The 17,605-nt window shown below is 41.2% G+C and overlaps 1 protein-coding gene across 2 annotated transcripts; it reads right to left on the bottom strand.

Annotated features, from left to right (window-relative positions):
* Positions 1–14,599: 14,599 nt before the first annotated feature.
* LOC134220599 (acyl carrier protein, mitochondrial) lies at positions 14,600–16,933 on the bottom strand. Of its 2 annotated transcripts, none has more exons than XM_062699688.1 (3): positions 16,617–16,933; positions 16,426–16,539; positions 14,600–14,926 (listed from the first exon to the last, which is right to left on the bottom strand). In XM_062699688.1, the coding sequence occupies exons 1-3, from the start codon at positions 16,776–16,778 to the stop codon at positions 14,747–14,749; spliced, it is 456 nt and encodes a 151-aa protein (XP_062555672.1). In that variant the 5' UTR covers positions 16,779–16,933; the 3' UTR covers positions 14,600–14,746. The 2 variants fall into 2 exon arrangements, with proteins under 2 accessions (XP_062555672.1, XP_062555671.1); XM_062699687.1 differs by lacking the exon at positions 16,426–16,539 and adding an exon at positions 16,227–16,352 and having other exon boundaries at positions 16,617–16,930.
* Positions 16,934–17,605: the final 672 nt, after the last annotated feature.

Below are 17,605 nucleotides of genomic sequence, written 5' to 3'. Positions count from 1 at the left end.
CAGAACGATGACGCGATCGGCTGAAATATTTGTTCTGCATTGCGCGGCCGGTAATAAAAATCAGTTCAGTGCGAGATTTCTCTTGTTTCGGACTGCAGAACGATGACGCGATCGGCCGAAATATTTGTTCTGCATTGCGCGGCCGGTAATAAAAATCAGTTCAGTGCGAGATTTCTCTTGTTTCGGACTGCAGAACGATGACGCGATCGGCCGAAATATTTGTGCTACATTGCGCGGCCGGTAATAAAAATCAGTTCAGTGCGAGATTTCTCTTGTTTCGGACTGCAGAACGATGACGCAATCGGCCGAAATATTTGTTCTGCATTGCGCGGCCGGTAATAAAAATCAGTTCAGTGCGTGATTTCTCTTGTTTCGGACTGCAGAACGATGACGCGATCGGCCGAAATATTTGTTCTGCATTGCGCGGCCGGTAATAAAAATCAGTTCAGTGCGAGATTTCTCTTGTTTCGGACTGCAGAACGATGACGCGATCGGCCGAAATATTTGTTCTGCATTGCGCGGCCGGTAATAAAAATCAGTTCAGTGCGAGATTTCTCTTGTTTCGGACTGCAGAACGATGACGCGATCGGCCGAAATATTTGTTCTGCATTGCGCGGCCGGTAATAAAAATCAGATCAGTGCGAGATTTCTCTTGTTTCGGACTGCAGAACGATCGCGCGATCGGCCGAAATATTTGTTCTGCATTGCGCGGCCGGTAATAAAAATCAGTTCAGTGCGAGATTTCTCTTGTTTCGGACTGCAGAACGATGACGCGATCGGCCGAAATATTTGTTCTGCATTGCGCGGCCGGTAATAAAAATCAGTTCAGTGCGAGATTTCTCTTGTTTCGGACTGCAGAACGATGACGCGATCGGCCGAAATATTTGTTCTACATTGCGCGGCCGGTAATAAGAGTAGCTATCGAACAAGTAAGTGCAGTGCGTGTTTTAGTCGTAGGGAAAGAAATAAAGTATCTATCTTGTGTTCGGTGGCTCATGCGCATGTCGCGCGCGGTTGAAAAAAGCGAGTTCTTCAATAGTTTGCTGTAGCCATCGAACAAGTGAGTACAGAGTGCTGCGCTTCCGTGCGGTCGTCCAAAACGCGAATCTCCTTAGCTTTCATATGCCACCGGGCGTGCATGTTTTTTAACTTTCAACTCGTATTAGTGTCATTTCCCATCCCATAGATCGCATCGCTTACCAAAGTGAATCCAGATAAATTATCCTTTGTAACTAAGACGATATCCTATCCCAAGACAATCGTGGAGATGCAGAGGTATACTCGGTCTCTAGTAGCAACGAGAGTCGGACAAACAATCCTTTCCTTCCTATGTGACCGTAAGGACGTGGCCGGCGCCTTTATTGACTTATAAAATTTGCGCTCCGGAAACGTGTACATTGAGAATGGGTAGCCAATCCCGAGGCACATTTATTGTGTTCTTTGTACAATTTCGCAAGTTCTAGTCAATCACGGAGTACCAACTACGAATTGTGCGATCATAATGCTCATGCTCATGCTCATGCTCATGCTCAAACGCTGGATGTAGGCGACGATGTTAATCAGTCGAGACCAGCTGGAATAGTTCTCCAAACAGATGGCTTGGTCTGTTGTACGGTGAAGTGCTAAGAACATCGGACGAAGCTCGGTGTTGGTCGAACGTGTTAGGTTGGATTGTTGTGGCCACTGGCTTTCTTTGCGCTGAAGAAAATCGGGTCCTTTGAACCAACGGCTTTCGGGAGACAAATCTGGCAGGCCACTCCATTTTGTAGCTTCGTCGGCAACGTTTTGTTTACTTGGAACCCATCTCCATTCAGTAGCTTCCGTTGACTCTAGTATCTCACTGACCCGGTACGCGACGAATTGTGTATACCGTCGATGGTCTGAGTTCAACCAACAGAGAACGTCACGAGAGTCTGTCCAATAGAACTTTTTTTTTGGTTCAAGAGATAGCGATTCACAAACTGTTCGAGCCAATCTTGCTCCGATTACTGCGGCTTCAAGTTCCAGACGGGGAATAGATGTGAACTTGATCGGTGCCACGCGTGTTTTAGATGCAACTAATGAACATTCGATTTCCTGTTCTCTGATGATTCTTAACATCACATAGGCAGCCATGGCGTTTTCACTTGCATCGACGAAAGTGTGAAGTTGAACTTCACCAACTTCATTTGCAGCTATTCGAACTCGGTAACATCGCGGAATCTTTACTTGTTCAACGTTTGGGAGAACCTTTAGCCAGAGGGCCCATTTCCGAAAAGCTTCGTCGTTGATAGTTTCATCCCAGTGAATCCCCGAACGCCATATTTCTTGGAGAATAACTTTTAGATATGTGAGGAAGTGCGCAATCAGTCCTATAGGATCATAGATCGTCATCAATACGCGCAAGACCTCTCTTTTCGTGGGGTACCGCTGACCTAGCAATAGGGCGCTATCGTAGCGACTCCATCCAACCTTATACGTGAACATATCTGACGTTGTGTTCCACCACATCCCCAGGACCTTTTCAGTGGACATCTCTGCGGTGAGGTCCAGACTTTTCTCTTCAATACTCGATCCATTCAGCATTGCCAGTACACTCGTCGAATTACTTATCCAATTTCGGATCTCAAACCCTCCTTCTGCGTGAACATATCTCACGTCTTCAGCTAGCTGAATTGCCTCTTCTTCAGATTCAATGCTTACCAGCATATCGTCTACATAGTGAGCCTTTGTTATAGCGTCAAATGCCGCCGGAAATTGTTCTTTGAACCGTTCTGCGTTTATGTTTTTGACAAATTGCGCGCTACTCGGTGAACAGCAGGCTCCGAACGTCATAACCCTCATAGCATAGATTTCGACTTCGCCAGTTCTTCCTTTCCAGAAGAAACGCTGGCTTGCTTGATCTTCCTCCTTTATGAGCACCTGGTGAAACATCTCGCGAATATCTCCAGTGAGACCGATGCGCCCTTCTCGGAACTTGAGCAGGATTGTAAACAGGGAGCATGTTTGGTCTGGACCTTTGAGGAGTGCAGAGTTGAGCGATTTGTCGAATGCGGTAGCTGCCGCGTCCCACACCAATCTCACTTTGCCTGGTTTGTTCGGATTAGTGACGGTGAAAACCGGCAAGTACCATGTACGCGGATGATATTCGTCTATCTCCTTTTTTGACAGTTTCCGTATGTATCCATTGGCTTCGTAGTCTGCAATTTTTTGACTGAGCAGCTGTGCTAGTTCAGCGTCGCTTGACATGCGTTTCTCCAGACAGTAATGTCGACGCAGAGCCATGTTACGACTATCCGGCAGTCTAATATCGTCGTACCGCCAGAGCAAACCGGTTTCATAGCGCCCCTCTCGACGATGAGTTAGAGACTGGAGGAGAGATATTGCTCTTTGATCTTCGTTAGAAAGCAGAGGCATATTAGGCTTCGTGACGCCGAGACTATCCAACGAAAAGTAGTCCTTAATTATTTGGTGGAGGTTTTCATCTGATTGTTTGTTGCAGGGACAGATGTGGAGATTGAACCGTAGTGATTTGGTTGAACTGGAACCGTTTCCGCCACACACTGTCCAGCCAAGCAGAGATTTCGCCGCAATGGGTTGGCTGAGGTTCCCTTCCCGGCTTTTTCGTACCATACTCATTTTAATGTTTTTCATGCCGATCAGAATACGTGGACTGATTTTTCATAAGAGTCTATCGGAAGGCCTCGGAGATATGGATACATGTCAGTTAGCTCATCCATGTTCAGCGTCTGTAAAGGCAATGTCAGGTTTTCAACGGTCCTCACTTCTTCCAAGGCGAACTGTTTCTCCCGATTTTTAACTCCGGCCATCCGCAGGCTCACTATTCGAGAGTTCCGCTCAAAGCGTTCCATTCCGCCCGTCCATCCTAGGCAAATTGGGTCAAGCGGGCCGTTTAGGTCTAACTCCTCCGCGAGATCCTGATTGATTAATGTTGATTCTGCACCTTCATCGAGAAACGCGTATGTGTAGATCATTCTCTTGTTTCCATACAGAACTACAGGAATGTAGCGGAACAATATCGTGTTCGTTTTAGTGATGTGTGCATTACATCCTTGTTTAGAACCGCTTGTTCCGAGTACTGCAGACTGCGTATCACTTTCTGCAGGAGCCGTCGGCTTCTCCTTTTGGTCTTTATGAAGTAGCTCATTGTGCCTGAAATAACAGCCATTTTTTCCGCATGGCTTCGCTCGACAAATTCCTTTGTGTCGACGTAGGCAGGTCCGACACAGTCCAAATTCCGCACTGCGGCCCAGCGAGAATCCCGAGAGAGCTCCAGAAAGCGCGTGCATTTGTCTGCTGACTTACAATCTCCTTTGCAGATCGGACAGTCCTCGCATATTTCTGTGGGATATGACTCCTGTGGGAGACTGGGTTCGCCTTCTTCGTATGATGATGCTTCGGAATGTGCGTTCAAGAAAGTCGTACTTTTCTTCGTTCCACGATTTTCAACTTTTGTTTGTTTAGTTAGCTGATATGTGATCGGAAGGGTGACAGAGCTTGCTGCCTCTGCCAATGAGTAGATCCATCCGCTGAAAGTCGCCAGGTTGACTATTGGTTGTGTCCTCTTATGTTGGCCCCAACTGAGTTTCATTGAGGATGGTAGTTTGCAGACAAGCTGGTGCAGAAGCGTGATATTATACATGTACTCCTGCATTCCGCACATGTCGACCATTGCACAAAAATTTTGCACGCTTACTGCAAAATCCACTAGTGTATCAAGCTTGTCCTCTCGAATTGCGGGAAGAGAAGCGATTTTATCTATCAAGGAGTGTACGATCGCCTCTGGTTGACCAAACATCATCTTCAAGGTTTCAATGATTCCAGGAACGTTTCCAGGATACATAAGACGACATTTGACTGATTCATACGCCTTCCCTTTCAGACTCTTCTGCAAGCGCACTACGTTTTCTTCATCAGTAAACCCACACATAGCTGTCGTACTATTGAAGGTAGAAAGAAAATGGGCCATTCTTCCGGGTTGCCAGAGAACGTGGGCAGATCCTTTGGAACAGCCTGACGAGCTGCTATTTGTGATCGAGAGAGTTGAAATGGATCGAAAGGTTCTTGTTCGATGCCTGGATTTATGCTATGTCCCGGAAATTGGCCAGAGATGAAGTTCGCCGGGGGGTGTCCTTCTATGACGGTAGAATTGATCGGTTGTCTGGATTGACCCGGTCGATGTTGACTTGTTGGTAGGCGAGACGGAATTGTCATCATGCTGGTGCCCGTTGTTCGTACTGGCATAGATGGCGGATTAATATTTGCAGACGATCTTGAAAGATTTGACGTATGATCGTGGAAAAGATTTATGACTCCACTTGACGCTGTTGGTTGACTCGGTCTTGCAACAGAGTGTTGAGGTAATGAGCTCGTATCGAATCGGACGTGATTAGCAGCTACATGCGAACAAGGTAACTCCGGATGGTGTCGGTTTGCTTCATCTACCCAATTGCCAACTCTACTATTTTTATCACTGGTGTTGGAACTTATATCACTATCAATTTCTTCAAGAAGATTGTACTTCTTGTCCAAGTACAGTTTGTAATTCTCAGCTTAACGTTGAGCTGCAATCTTACGTTGCTCCGACTGCTGTATTTCGAATACACGTTCTTCTTCCAGACGCATTAATCGTAGTTGTGCTCGACGACGCAGTGTCCTTTGTGATGAAGTACCTGAGAATTCTGATGTTGCCTTCTCCGTTTGCATCGGTGCGTTCTGCTTCGATGATGCTTGCTGTAATAGTTGCTCATGGTCGATAGAGCTGGGACTGGCTGGAACAATTGTGATACTTGGAACGCGAAACGGTTCATTTGCTTGCTAGATGTTTTGTCGATGACTTCACCTCAACAGTAGGAGTAGTTCGCTGGATCCATTTGGCTGCTACGCAGCTGGTACATTTCCAGCTCTGGTTCCCGACTTCATCCGACACACCGACGCACACAAAATGATGCCACCCACTGCACTCGTCACACTGCACCATACCATCAGCGTCAGGCCCTCTACATGTCCTACACGAATGGCCTTCAGCGGTCTCGTCCGCGCCAATTATATGTTCCACATCATCACCACCACCCACAGCACCGTCTTCACTAATCTGTGCACCACTATCTTTTGCCCGCGATCGTGTAGCGACACCGTTTTTACTACTCGTTTTCGAACCACGGTTTGACATGACTTCGACAATGCCAATAAACAAAAATTATATTATGTTGATTGTAATCAACGGGGAATTCTCTTTCAAAATTATAATCCTCTTCGTACAGACGGCTGTTCTTGCGGTTATGTAGTAGGAACGAGAATATAATTTTTCTATAATGGATTAGGGCATAAATACATAGGTATAAGTACTTTGTCATGGTTATGGTCAATGGATATGAGGTCTGGGTTTAGTCAAACTTACGTTTAGTTCCCTGTAATCAAGTTGAAGGTCGAGTTTGTCTAGCAGGTCGTTTGGTCAGATCCTAATGTGTGTTATATGTTCTAATTTAGCATAAATTTTAATATGGAATTGTAATTCATTACCTTGTGAGTAATAGTTAATTACTTGAGCAACGTGGTTTCGACAAATAGCACTGTCAGAATGTTGGTGTTTTACTGCCTAATAATATTATTGATTATTTAATGTAGTTCATTTACAGAGTTCACTAAAGCCTTACCAATTTGTGTATAATTTTAACATTAGTTATAAGAATTTAGAAACTAATTCGATAATGGATAATCTTAGGTTGAATTCACTTCGTGCAATCATAGGGTTTGTTATTATTCTATCCTTCGTATACACTCACCCGTTTGTCAAACCTATACCTGACACTAGCCATCAATATGAGTAGCAGACGAAAGGTGCGCTGGTCGCCATAATAGGGTCGGCCAACAAGTAGTCTTAGCATTAAGTTATTCCGCAATTGTCGGGGATTTGTCGCAGAAGAGTGTCACAATGGATTCTTCCTTGCAAAATATCGGCGACGGTTATTGCTCTGCATAAATACATCCCTTCGGAGAGAGGTTCTAAGCTGATAAGCTGGCAGCGGCTCTCGTAGCTTGGAAGTCGAAGCGGGTCCCTCCAGGGAAGGTTGCGGAGTGCGAATAAATCGACGTTGAACGGATTCGATACGTTGTTGTAGTTCGGACTCCAGACCGCAGAACAGTAATCCAACGTGGATCGCACGATAAGCAATAGAGTGCCTTCAAACAGTAAATGTCCGTGAAATTCTTCGTCACTTTGATCACAAATCCCTAGGATAGGATGCGACAAGTAGTCATTAAAAATCGTACCGATTTTCTGTCACAATCGTACCGGTTGCTGATTGGTTGGAAATGACAATCGGTTACTTCGATTGGCGGCTGCGCGTTTTTCGTAGGGCAGCATGTTGTTAGTTTGGCCGTGTTGCTGGTTCGTAAAGTTGGTATTAAGCAATATACGTGAATGTTTGAGTTCGAGTTTTTTGGCACAAAATTAATTTATATTAAACTGCAAACGCCCTATAAATTATTCTCAAGGGTTGTATAGATTTAAAACTGTTGATTTTAGGCATTATCATTCACTTTTCTATCATTTTAGATCAAAAACTCTTTTTTTATTAGCGAAAACCTTCTCTCTGCTAGTCTTTCGCTTCTCTTACATAAATAATGGATGGAATGGAAAGAAAAACATCAAGTTTTGATACATGATATTTGGAAGATTTTGTACCAAATTAATTTGGCTGCACTGGCGACCACCTCGTCAGAGCAACCGACTAAAAAACAACAAGGCAGTCTCAATTGAATTGTCACATCCTATCCTAGACAAATCCAAGAGACCTGGATGCTTTATCAACAATATATGAAATGTGATCCGAGTATGTCAGGTTGAAACCGTTGAAACACAATAGAACATCGAGATCTTTCATACAGTGCACTTTTTCAATAGTTGCTCTGAACAGGTAGTAGTTAAAGATGATTGGTTGTTTCTTTCGAGAAAAAGTTATGATCGAGCATTATTTCGGGTTAACTAGCAGTCGATTAAGATTGCACCAATGAGCGAAAGCATCGATCTGGTCTTTCAGTACGCGACAATCGGCTATTGAGCAGATGCGCAAAAATATTTTAAGATCATCTGCAAATGATAACCGTGGTCCTTTTACGTCGTTAAGGGAATATCAATGGTCCCGGAAGGCTACTCTGCGTATACCGGACAACGCACGGAAACCTTCCGAGCGACATTCGCGTAGATTTACTCCCTCCTACTCCACGGCAGCACTTTATTCAACAACAGGTATATACAATACATCCATAACAATATTCCTTAATCTACCCAAGAGCAACTACAACTAACTGGCGCCTGCTTCCTACCTATCTTCCATCTACAGTGCCGTGTCGCACACTACCTGATATTCCAACAGAAATACGTATCTGTCAAGGTACAATCAAGTGGTGGAATTAAATGGGATGGTACAAACTCGTCTTATGACTATGACAAGCGTGAAAATACGTTTCGTATAGATTATTCGCGCTTCCTAGTGAAGCCGTCTTTTGAAAAGGTACATGGCTTCTGTTACACAGTTTAAGGGGTGAAGAAGGAAGATGTTGTGAGATTCCAGTGCCACCGCGATGAACAATGTGCGTTCGTCAAGGTTGAAGACCTGACGCTCGCACAACAAATTGTGGACGAACTCGACGAGAAACATGAAGTGGATGTTGTGGGGAAAAAGCACAAGTTGCGAATTACGATGGCTACGCCACTGCCTCCTGTCGATTTTCTGCTGTTATTCGAGTTTCGATCACATCGAAAAACCTCGTACCCATTTCCGAAAACGTAGCTTGAAATTGTGCGAAAGTCTAGCCTCTAGTCGCGGTCAAAACTATGATATCATAGCTATGATCCAGCTATACATAATGACGTCCGATTTCGGCGATGGTTGATTGATCGTACTTGCCGGTAGTAGGACAGGGTGTCGACTACCTGGAAAAACCTGGAAAGTCAGGGAAAGTCAGGGAATTTCAATTTGGACCTGGAATGTCAGGGAAAGTCAGGGAATTTTGATTGAGGTCAGGGAAAAAATCAAAAAATCCAATATTGAAAATTTATAGTGATTTTCTTAATTCGAGCAAAATGTTAAACTAAGGACACGCTGAATTATTTTAATCCATTGAAAAAAGACCAATAATGGTACCAAAACTTCTGAGCAAAATTAATCTAGCGTTTTAACTGGTCATCAGACTGCATATATGCTATAGCCGATAAACAATACTCCGAGGCAGTTACAGTCTACAATCACTTTCACTATCAAGCTATAAAGCTCTTTCTTGTGACCGGTGGCAGTCTCTAGACTAAAAGTCTACTCCGGACCCATTCCATATACACCATTGGTAATCGAGTTTGTTTCACTGTTTTTCAAATGGTCATTGTTGAGGCCTGATCCAAATATTTTTTTTTATAAAAAGTCTCCTTCAATATTTTAGATTATTTAGTTTGAGTGGTTTTGTGTCGAGGTCGTTTTGTTTTTTTTGCATTTTCCTCAGTAGCATTCAAGTAATGTTCCCATTAAACAAAAGAAGTTCTGAAAGTTCGTTCAAATATTGGTCATAAGACGAGTTTGTACAATTCCATTACATTCCCCTGTTTTATTGTACCTTTGACAGATACGTATTTCGACCGCAACAGTAAGGTCGTCTTCAGTATCTCGTACTTGACTCGACTAAGTCGCGTCGACTAAGTAATTTGTTTCCACTGAATCGTACCTGACTCGAATAAGCTGGAAATTGGAAAAAATGCGATCTATCTAGATAAATTTAAATTGCTTATTAGTAGCCAACTCTAAGAATACCTTTTGATGAAAGTAGTTCAGAACCGATCCACAAATAATCATTTGATGATAGGCTTATAAAGTCATTGGCCGATCCTCATGTCCTTAGGTGGTCAAATTATTAGTCATGTAGAGAGAAAGCATCATATGGTCTACCTCATGCACGTAGGTGGCGGTGGTCTTAATAAAATGTTTTCTCGAAACTCCATAACCATACTCGGACGCAAGTGGAGGAAAATGTTGTTGTCAATAATAATGGTTCAATTTTAGATTCGCTGCTTTTGATGTTTTTTTTACAATTTTATCAGGAAATATTCTGGTTGATCTTTGAGATTTTTTTCCAGAAATTAAATACTTTAGTGAAAATGGTTTAGTATTTTTTGTGTTATTCCCTTCAGAAAATTTTCTAAATTACTTCAGAATTCTCCTGAAATATAAAAAAATCCCAAAGGATTTCCAAGAGTTCGCTCGACAGTTTAATCCTGGAGCTCCTTGATGGATGTTTAGTATTGTTTTCCATAGCTTTGCTCATAAAACTTGGTAGATTGTATGGTGTTTACTCAAATTTAAATTGAAATGACTTGGTGGAAGGATTCATACAAAAAATATGCCAATGAATCTTCAAACATGTTACCACGAGTTCTTTAAAAAACTCCAATATATGTTCCTTATAAAGTTTCATTGTGTGTTGGTGTTATACTTGTCTGACATATACTTGATAGTAGTTGAACTTTTTATAAATACAGTAGCCGTTCGATAACTGCAAAATGTTTACTTTTCAGTTAACGAATGCCGTTCGATAACTGCAACGCATTCTAGACGTCAAACGGTTGTCAATCGACGTCAGATGCAATAAAAGTGCATCCAAATGTGCAGCGCAATGCAGCTGTCATTGAGTTTGACATCGGTTTGAAGTTTAGCGGTCCGATAACTGCAAAACTGTTGCAACTATCGAATTGCAGTTAAAAAGCATTGCAGTTAAATGACTTGCAGTTACCGAACGTCTACTGTAAAACAATGTTGGAATTCTAAGACCATCGATTAACTTTTGGCAAAAAACTAAAAATCGATCAAATATACGGAGTAGGTGTAGCTCCCCTTAGCATATGAGCCTAGCTATGCCACTTCTTCACAAAAATGACTATTTTTATATTTTACATGGGGCCATTGCCAAAGCCCACAATCGGCAAATATTAAACGAATTGAGAGTATTCAGACCAAAATATTTCAAGCATTGCATGATTAGAATGTTTTCCTGGGCTTACTGTAAGTGCTGCATGGATTTATGTGAGCTTGGAGGAATTGAATTCCTGATTATCTGGAAGATTGCAACGTCCGTGACTATTTTTAGAAGTCCATTAACTCCACTGAGAGTGAATAAAAATTCTTACTCCGTAAGCATTCTTTTGAGCCAATGGAGGTTTCTCGATGTCCACGAAAATATCCAACCTGTAAGATTTTTTTAACGGTTTATAAGGATTTCTAGAAGCTCTCACGATGGTTTGAAAGAGTTCAAAAGTCGTGTCAGTAGTCTTGGAGGTCTATTGCGACTCTAGAGTTCCCAATGGTGGATGAAGGCACCAGAATGTTTATAATCAATGTTTGGAAAGATGTGAATTATAAAAACCTTTCAGGAGTTCTGCGTATTTACTTGATTCTTTATGAACGACCAGAATTACCTGCGAATCTCTACATATCCTTAATGTTCTGCCTCTAGAAGTGATTAGGCATCCAGTAACTCAAGAACTCATATGGACAGAATTCAAACATGCAGAGATTTTTATATGCTTTCTAGGAAAAAAACACATTTTTTATACCTGGAATTTTTCGAGAAATGGTCTGGAAAGTCAGGGAAAGTCAGGGAATTTCATTTTCAAATTTGAGTCGACACCCTGTAGGAATTCGAAAGACCGCGTCGTTCTTTCCATGCACAGGACCGGGACGGCTGCTGGACGCTGGAAGGAGGGGCTCGACTACGATTGGAGGAATAGGGACTTCCTCAAGGCTTGTGACACTGAAGCGTCGTTTGTTACACTGCGCAACAAATTATGAAAAAAAAAATCTCGCTTCAAGATAAAACCAAAAATTAACTGAGGTTTGGGGTATCTAGTGACCCCTAGTGGAAGAATTTTTGAAAAAAAAAATGGAACGCGGCTTCAAAATCCAAGACGCAAGTTTGTATGGAAAATTAGGAATGTTCAAGCCAAGAGAAATATCAAACTGCTGGTTGATCAATAATTTCCTAACTTACGCGGGTTATCAACCCAGCACTGCATTCATGTTTCTTCTGTATTTTCGTAGTTTTGACCCTTCCTTCGGAAGTGTCTATAATTTCACTTTGTATGCGTTACGCAGATGTGTTACGTATTAATCGATCAAGAAATCTCGCTAATTATTAAATAAAATGTATGGTATTTGAAATAAATTCGCTTTGACATTGAAAATATAATTATAACAAATGATATGATATGGAGTTATGCCTATTTTTCTGATTTGTTTCAAAGAAACAAATGATTTTTATTGAGGAACATATAGAAGCATGTACAAAAAAATCTTCTCAGAAAAGCAAAAACGTAAAAATTGAAAGGGATTTCAAAAATTTCTTCAGTAGAAGCTAGATAGCAAATGTGAGCATGTTTGGAGACACTAATAGATCACTTGTATGCATGTATGTGTGCGTATGTGTGCAAATTCTGAAATTCACTACCATAAAAATCTCGCTCATTTTTAAGGTATTGAACAAGTTTAGTTTTACCAAATTAGGCATCCATAAGGTGAAATATATGTTATTATTGAACGCTATTGAGTTTCGCTCAGATCAATGATTGATTTAGTTAGTTCTGGATTAATTAATATCGAGGTCTCTGGAAATTACGAGTACAATATATGCAACCAGCGTTACGATAGTTGCTAACCATGTCACAATAGTTATTCAATCCGACGAGCGCCTTATAGATAGGCAGCATGAAGTACAGTACGTTATCATTCGTTAAGTTGTCACTCAACCCAAGACATCCGCCGGCAAGTTGGGTTGTCAGTTTCACGGTAAATCGCCGTGGGAAGCTGAGTAGTTTTATCTCGTTTTAAATACTAGAGTCTGAAAAAAAATTCCTTATAACTAAGGAAGGGTCAAAATCTCACTGTAGGTGGATTAATCTGGGTTTTCAATTGATTTTGATTCTTTTTGCCTTTCTCGTACAACTAAGTTGTACCGAAAGGCTATCATTTCACTCCAAATTTGAACTTTTGATAGAAGTCCCGGAGACCCAGAGTGTTATATACCATTCGACTCAGCTCGATGAGCTGAAAAAATGTCTGTCTGTCCGTGTGTGTATGTGTGTGCGTGTGTGTGTGCACAAAATGCCATAAAAAACATTAGCCAAATTTTCACATAGAAACTCTTAACCGATTTTCTTGCAACAAGTTGTATCCGACAGAGACTAAAACATTGAATTTCATAATAATTGCAAATTGCAAAAAATAGATAATATTTAAATAGTGATGAGACACAGTCACATAGAACAATAATGTGTTATGAAAAATTCGTTGCATCTATGAATATTTTTAAAGTTTATCCGTGGCTTGCTCCCATTAAAAGTTTCATCGTACTATAAAGATGCTCGAGTTGCACGCATTTAGGCGTAAGTATGCTCTTCGTTCAGTTTCATAGTACTATGAAATAGTCCGAAAGTCAAAATTCAAACATAGGAATTTCGAGAAACTTTTGGCAGCGCCATCTGTCGTCTACTAGTGTAAATTTCTATCATAACATTAGCCGGTGTAACTGTTTTGCCTTTCTTATACATCATCGAGGTGTAAGCGTAAAGGCTACATTTAGGGTCTGTTTTTGCGCGAGAAAGGCGCCATCCCCGCTAGGTGGATTAATCTGTTTTTTTTTTTAATTTCAGCTGTAAACAATCTTAGAAATGTGAACAGGCATGCTACAGTAAGTATTAGGGTGACTGTACCAGTTTTGGACATGTTCCTAATTCTGCCAGTTTCTTGCATAACTCCTAAAGTAAAGCAATTATTTTTGAGTGTTTTATTAGCTGTAGGAGAATATCCCTTATCTTTCTTCACTATTGAAACTGATCGATATTTTTTGAAAAAAAAAAATGCATTTTTCAGGGTTGGCCAAATTAGGCACTAAGGTACACTTCCCATACTACATATATTCTAGGTTCTCCAAATTATCCTGGAGTTTGATCTTCCAGATAAACTATAGCTGATATGGAATCGAAGTTAACTGTTTATGTCCATACTGTCCAAGGGTATTATTAACCATTCAGTTTTTCCCTGCGCAAATGTTCCAGGCACTCTAAATTGTTCTGGAGCTCATACTGTTGGCAGTCATCTACATCTGGTTAAACAGGTAGCGTCCCATCATGGCTATACTGTTCAAAAGATATAATTTACGATACAAATATTCCAGAAAAGGATGTTCTAGATCAGTTGCTCCCATCTTTGAAAAAACTGGTGGGAAAGAGGGTTATTTTGTTTTCCAGATTAGAGTTGAGGTCGATATACGTATCTGTTAAAGTTACAATCAAGTGGTAGATTTGAATGGGATAGTACGAACTCGTCTTAGAACAAGTAAAGGCATTTCACTAAAAGCTCAAAATAATTTTCTTATCAAAACATAATAACTAATGGCGCGGCTGAAGGTGGAAGAATACCGGAAGAATATCAACCAGGATGAAGTTCCGCCATACAATCGGCATTGGAGTAATGCTACGCCACAGGAACTGACCACTAATGACAAACGATTTCCAAAAACATAACTGAAATATTGACAGGATCTCAAACATAAAACTCTCTTCTAGCCGTTGAATGAAAATTTTATTCCTTTTCGTTTACTCTATAATCTACACGCTGTGTTCTTTTCATAACAATATATTATGCAGCATCCAGGCAGCAACGATATTCTATCGCTCGCGAGACGTATGCGATAATCCCCCTAACACTTACTCGTAGATATCTTCCTTGTCGGCAATGTACTGCACAATATCGGCTGGCTTAAACAACTTTTCCGCATCGGAGTCCGGGATCTCGAAGCCGAACTCATCTTCCATGGCCATTATCACTTCGACATGATCCAGCGAGTCCAGACCGAGATCGTTAATAAAATGCGATTCCAGGCTCAGCTGCAACAAAAAAAACATGTTAGATCATTTCTGAAGGATGCTATGATGATGCCCTGGGAAAACCCCGTTTCAAAGGTGGAGAAATGGGTAGCTTTTTCAAAGACGGATGTCTAATACAATTATTATTCTTTATTTTGAATGAAATTTCTTAACTCTGGGGGATGGCATCCATTAACATTAGGGTGCCTCAAGCTAGTCAAGCATTTTAAACCAAGCAATGGGAAAACAGCAACATTTTGGATGGACCCCTTTTAATCCATTCTTCTCTATTTGATGCCCTAATGCTCTGGACAATTTTTTATTCAAATCGATCAACATTTGGGCGGTGCTGGACTCATTCGATGTTTATTTACAAAATATATAGAGCTTGCTGACATCTAATCAGCTTTCTCTTTCAAGCGCATAAACAGGATAGGGTTTGTTTTCATCGGGAAATCCTATCCTGTCTATGCGCTCAAAAGTGAAAGCTGATAAGACGTCAGCAATCTCAATGAATAAATGATTTGAATATTCATTATAATAGGTGAATATTCCAATAGTAGAAATATAGTTCTGTAAAATATTTGGCAAACAACAATCTCCACATGATTTTTAAAATTTTCACAACTGTGTCAAATATCGTACTGTTTATTGTTGTGGATGCTATTATAGGCACAGCCAATATTTGTTTTTCTATGTCACATATTTGTGTGTCTTTTCACGGGTGATAAATCTAAAAAATATAATAGCTACCTTTGACAAGCTAGTTTATAAGTATAGTTTGTTATATAAGGCTATATTTATAAATTTCAGGTAACGTATTTTAAACACTTTATTTTTTATAACTCCTAATTGACATAACAGCAAAATATAAGCATCGAAAGGTTAACGCCCAAGTTATTTTTCTTGATTTAAACTGCTAAGCGAATTACGTTAGTTATTTTTGATAAGTCTTGATATGAAATGCAAGAAAAGTTTTGGATCAAGATGAATACAATTATAGTTATTACATCTTTATGAAGCCGTAATTAATATGTCGTATACCTCCATGAAAAAATAAACGGACAAGAAACTTGGAAGCTAACAAAAAAATCTATTAGGTCGATTATCAATAAAATAAAATTTTGGCTACTCTGTTTAAAACAAAAATAGTAAGCTCTCCCACCTTTGGAAACGGGCTTTGAAATGAGGATCTGCAGGAGAATCAAGCGGTTGGCAACTAGGAGTCGCAGCAGGCTCATTCAAGGAAAACCCAACCGAACGAATTCGAATGACCAAACAGCGGATCCCTCTTCTTCCGACCCCGCTCTCAGAAACGTACCTTTTCCGGGTTGACTTTGTCGTACAGCTTCAGCACCAACAACACTCGTTCTTTGATCAGCTGCAGGGTGAGGGGTTCCTTGGCGCTATAGCTTCTGGTGCACTCCAGTTGCCAACGTCCGATTTGCTGCAGTTCCCCACACGCATCATTTGGGCAGACAATAGAAGAAACAAAGAGAAAAACAATAACATTAGCGCACCTTGTCGGCAGTTACTTTGTCGTAGGCAGCGACCACTTTCAGCACCCGCTCTCGGATTTCCGGGAGCTTCGGCTTCGAGCAATAATATCGAACGGAACGCAAACCATCCCGGAGCTGGAATTAGTCCAACAATTCACATTTTAAACCAAGCAATTATTACATAAATAGGGTTCGGATTCACGGTTTCTAACCTCAAAGTTTGACAGAAGTGGCTGAGGCTGAGCCAGAACCCTCTGATTACAACTTCTTTGCTGCAGTGCCGACGAAGAGGAGATAGTCCGGACGGCGAGCGATCGAAGCAGTGGAGTATTCCGGCACGCCAGACTGCGAATGCTGTGCACTAGAGACGCCATTCTTCTTTGTTGACCGATGGCCGAAGACACTGGTTCACCACGGAATAGTTCCCCGAGAATCACGGATTACACAAACGGGAAGGAAAAAGCTCGCGACTCGAAGAAAATATTCCTCTGCTCCTGCCGAGAGTGCGAATCGAACTTATCTAGATCGGTTATATAATTTTGGATTTTGACAGATGCGTGGCAGCGCTGCCAGAATTTATTTTTTTTTCCCTGTAGAAATATGGCTGCGTACATGGTCTATTCCTCAATGGCATAAAATAATAGAGGTAATAAACTATAGAGGACGATTGTCGCTGCGGTTCCCTTTGTTATCGTTCCCAAACATGTTGGGTACCTATCTGTCAAATTGTACTGATTTTTCCTTCGTTGACATTAAGTGCCCTATCCTCGCCAGCAAAACATGTTTCGCCAGTGACGACAGCGACAATCTTCCTCTATAGTTTATTACCTCTATTCATAAAATAAATATAAATTTGTCATAATCAATTGATGGTGGCTGGGTCTTGCATTTGGTGCGGTGTGGTGAATCTTTTTTGACCGCAGTTTCTTCTATGGAGCCCGTAGTAGGCCCGACTTTCACAGATGTGCATTCGTATTTCACGACTAACATTATTATCAGCCAAGCTCGGATCCAATGCAGACGAATTCATCGACCAGCTCGAAGGTATCCCCACAGATAACAGGTATTTAAGCTACTTAACTGATTGCGGAAGTACATACGGATGCAACTGATAAGTTTCCGTCGAACGCAGACAATACGTTTGAAATTTATATTTAGGCTGCGTTTTACACAGCAATGATCATCGCGCCATCTTCAAACT

Source organism: Armigeres subalbatus, chromosome 3 (genome assembly GCF_024139115.2).
Source record: "Armigeres subalbatus isolate Guangzhou_Male chromosome 3, GZ_Asu_2, whole genome shotgun sequence".
Classification (NCBI taxonomy): domain Eukaryota; kingdom Metazoa; phylum Arthropoda; class Insecta; order Diptera; family Culicidae; genus Armigeres; species Armigeres subalbatus.
The sequence above is the reverse complement of the archived record's forward strand: the minus strand, read 5'-3'. Positions and strand labels throughout refer to the sequence as shown.

What these genes read in the sequence shown, in the direction of transcription:
- LOC134220599 (XM_062699687.1), bottom strand. Translation starts at nt 16,778, where the DNA reads ATGGCGTCTCTAGTGCACAGCATTCGCAGTCTGGCGTGCCGGAATACT. An exon ending in CACTTCTGTCAAACTTTGAG is followed by an intron (nt 16,353 to 16,616) that starts GTTAGAAACCGT and finishes GGGGAACTGCAG; the next exon opens with CAAATCGGACGTTGGCAACT. An exon ending in ACAAAGTCAACCCGGAAAAG is followed by an intron (nt 14,927 to 16,226) that starts GTACGTTTCTGA and finishes TTTTTGTTGCAG; the next exon opens with CTGAGCCTGGAATCGCATTT.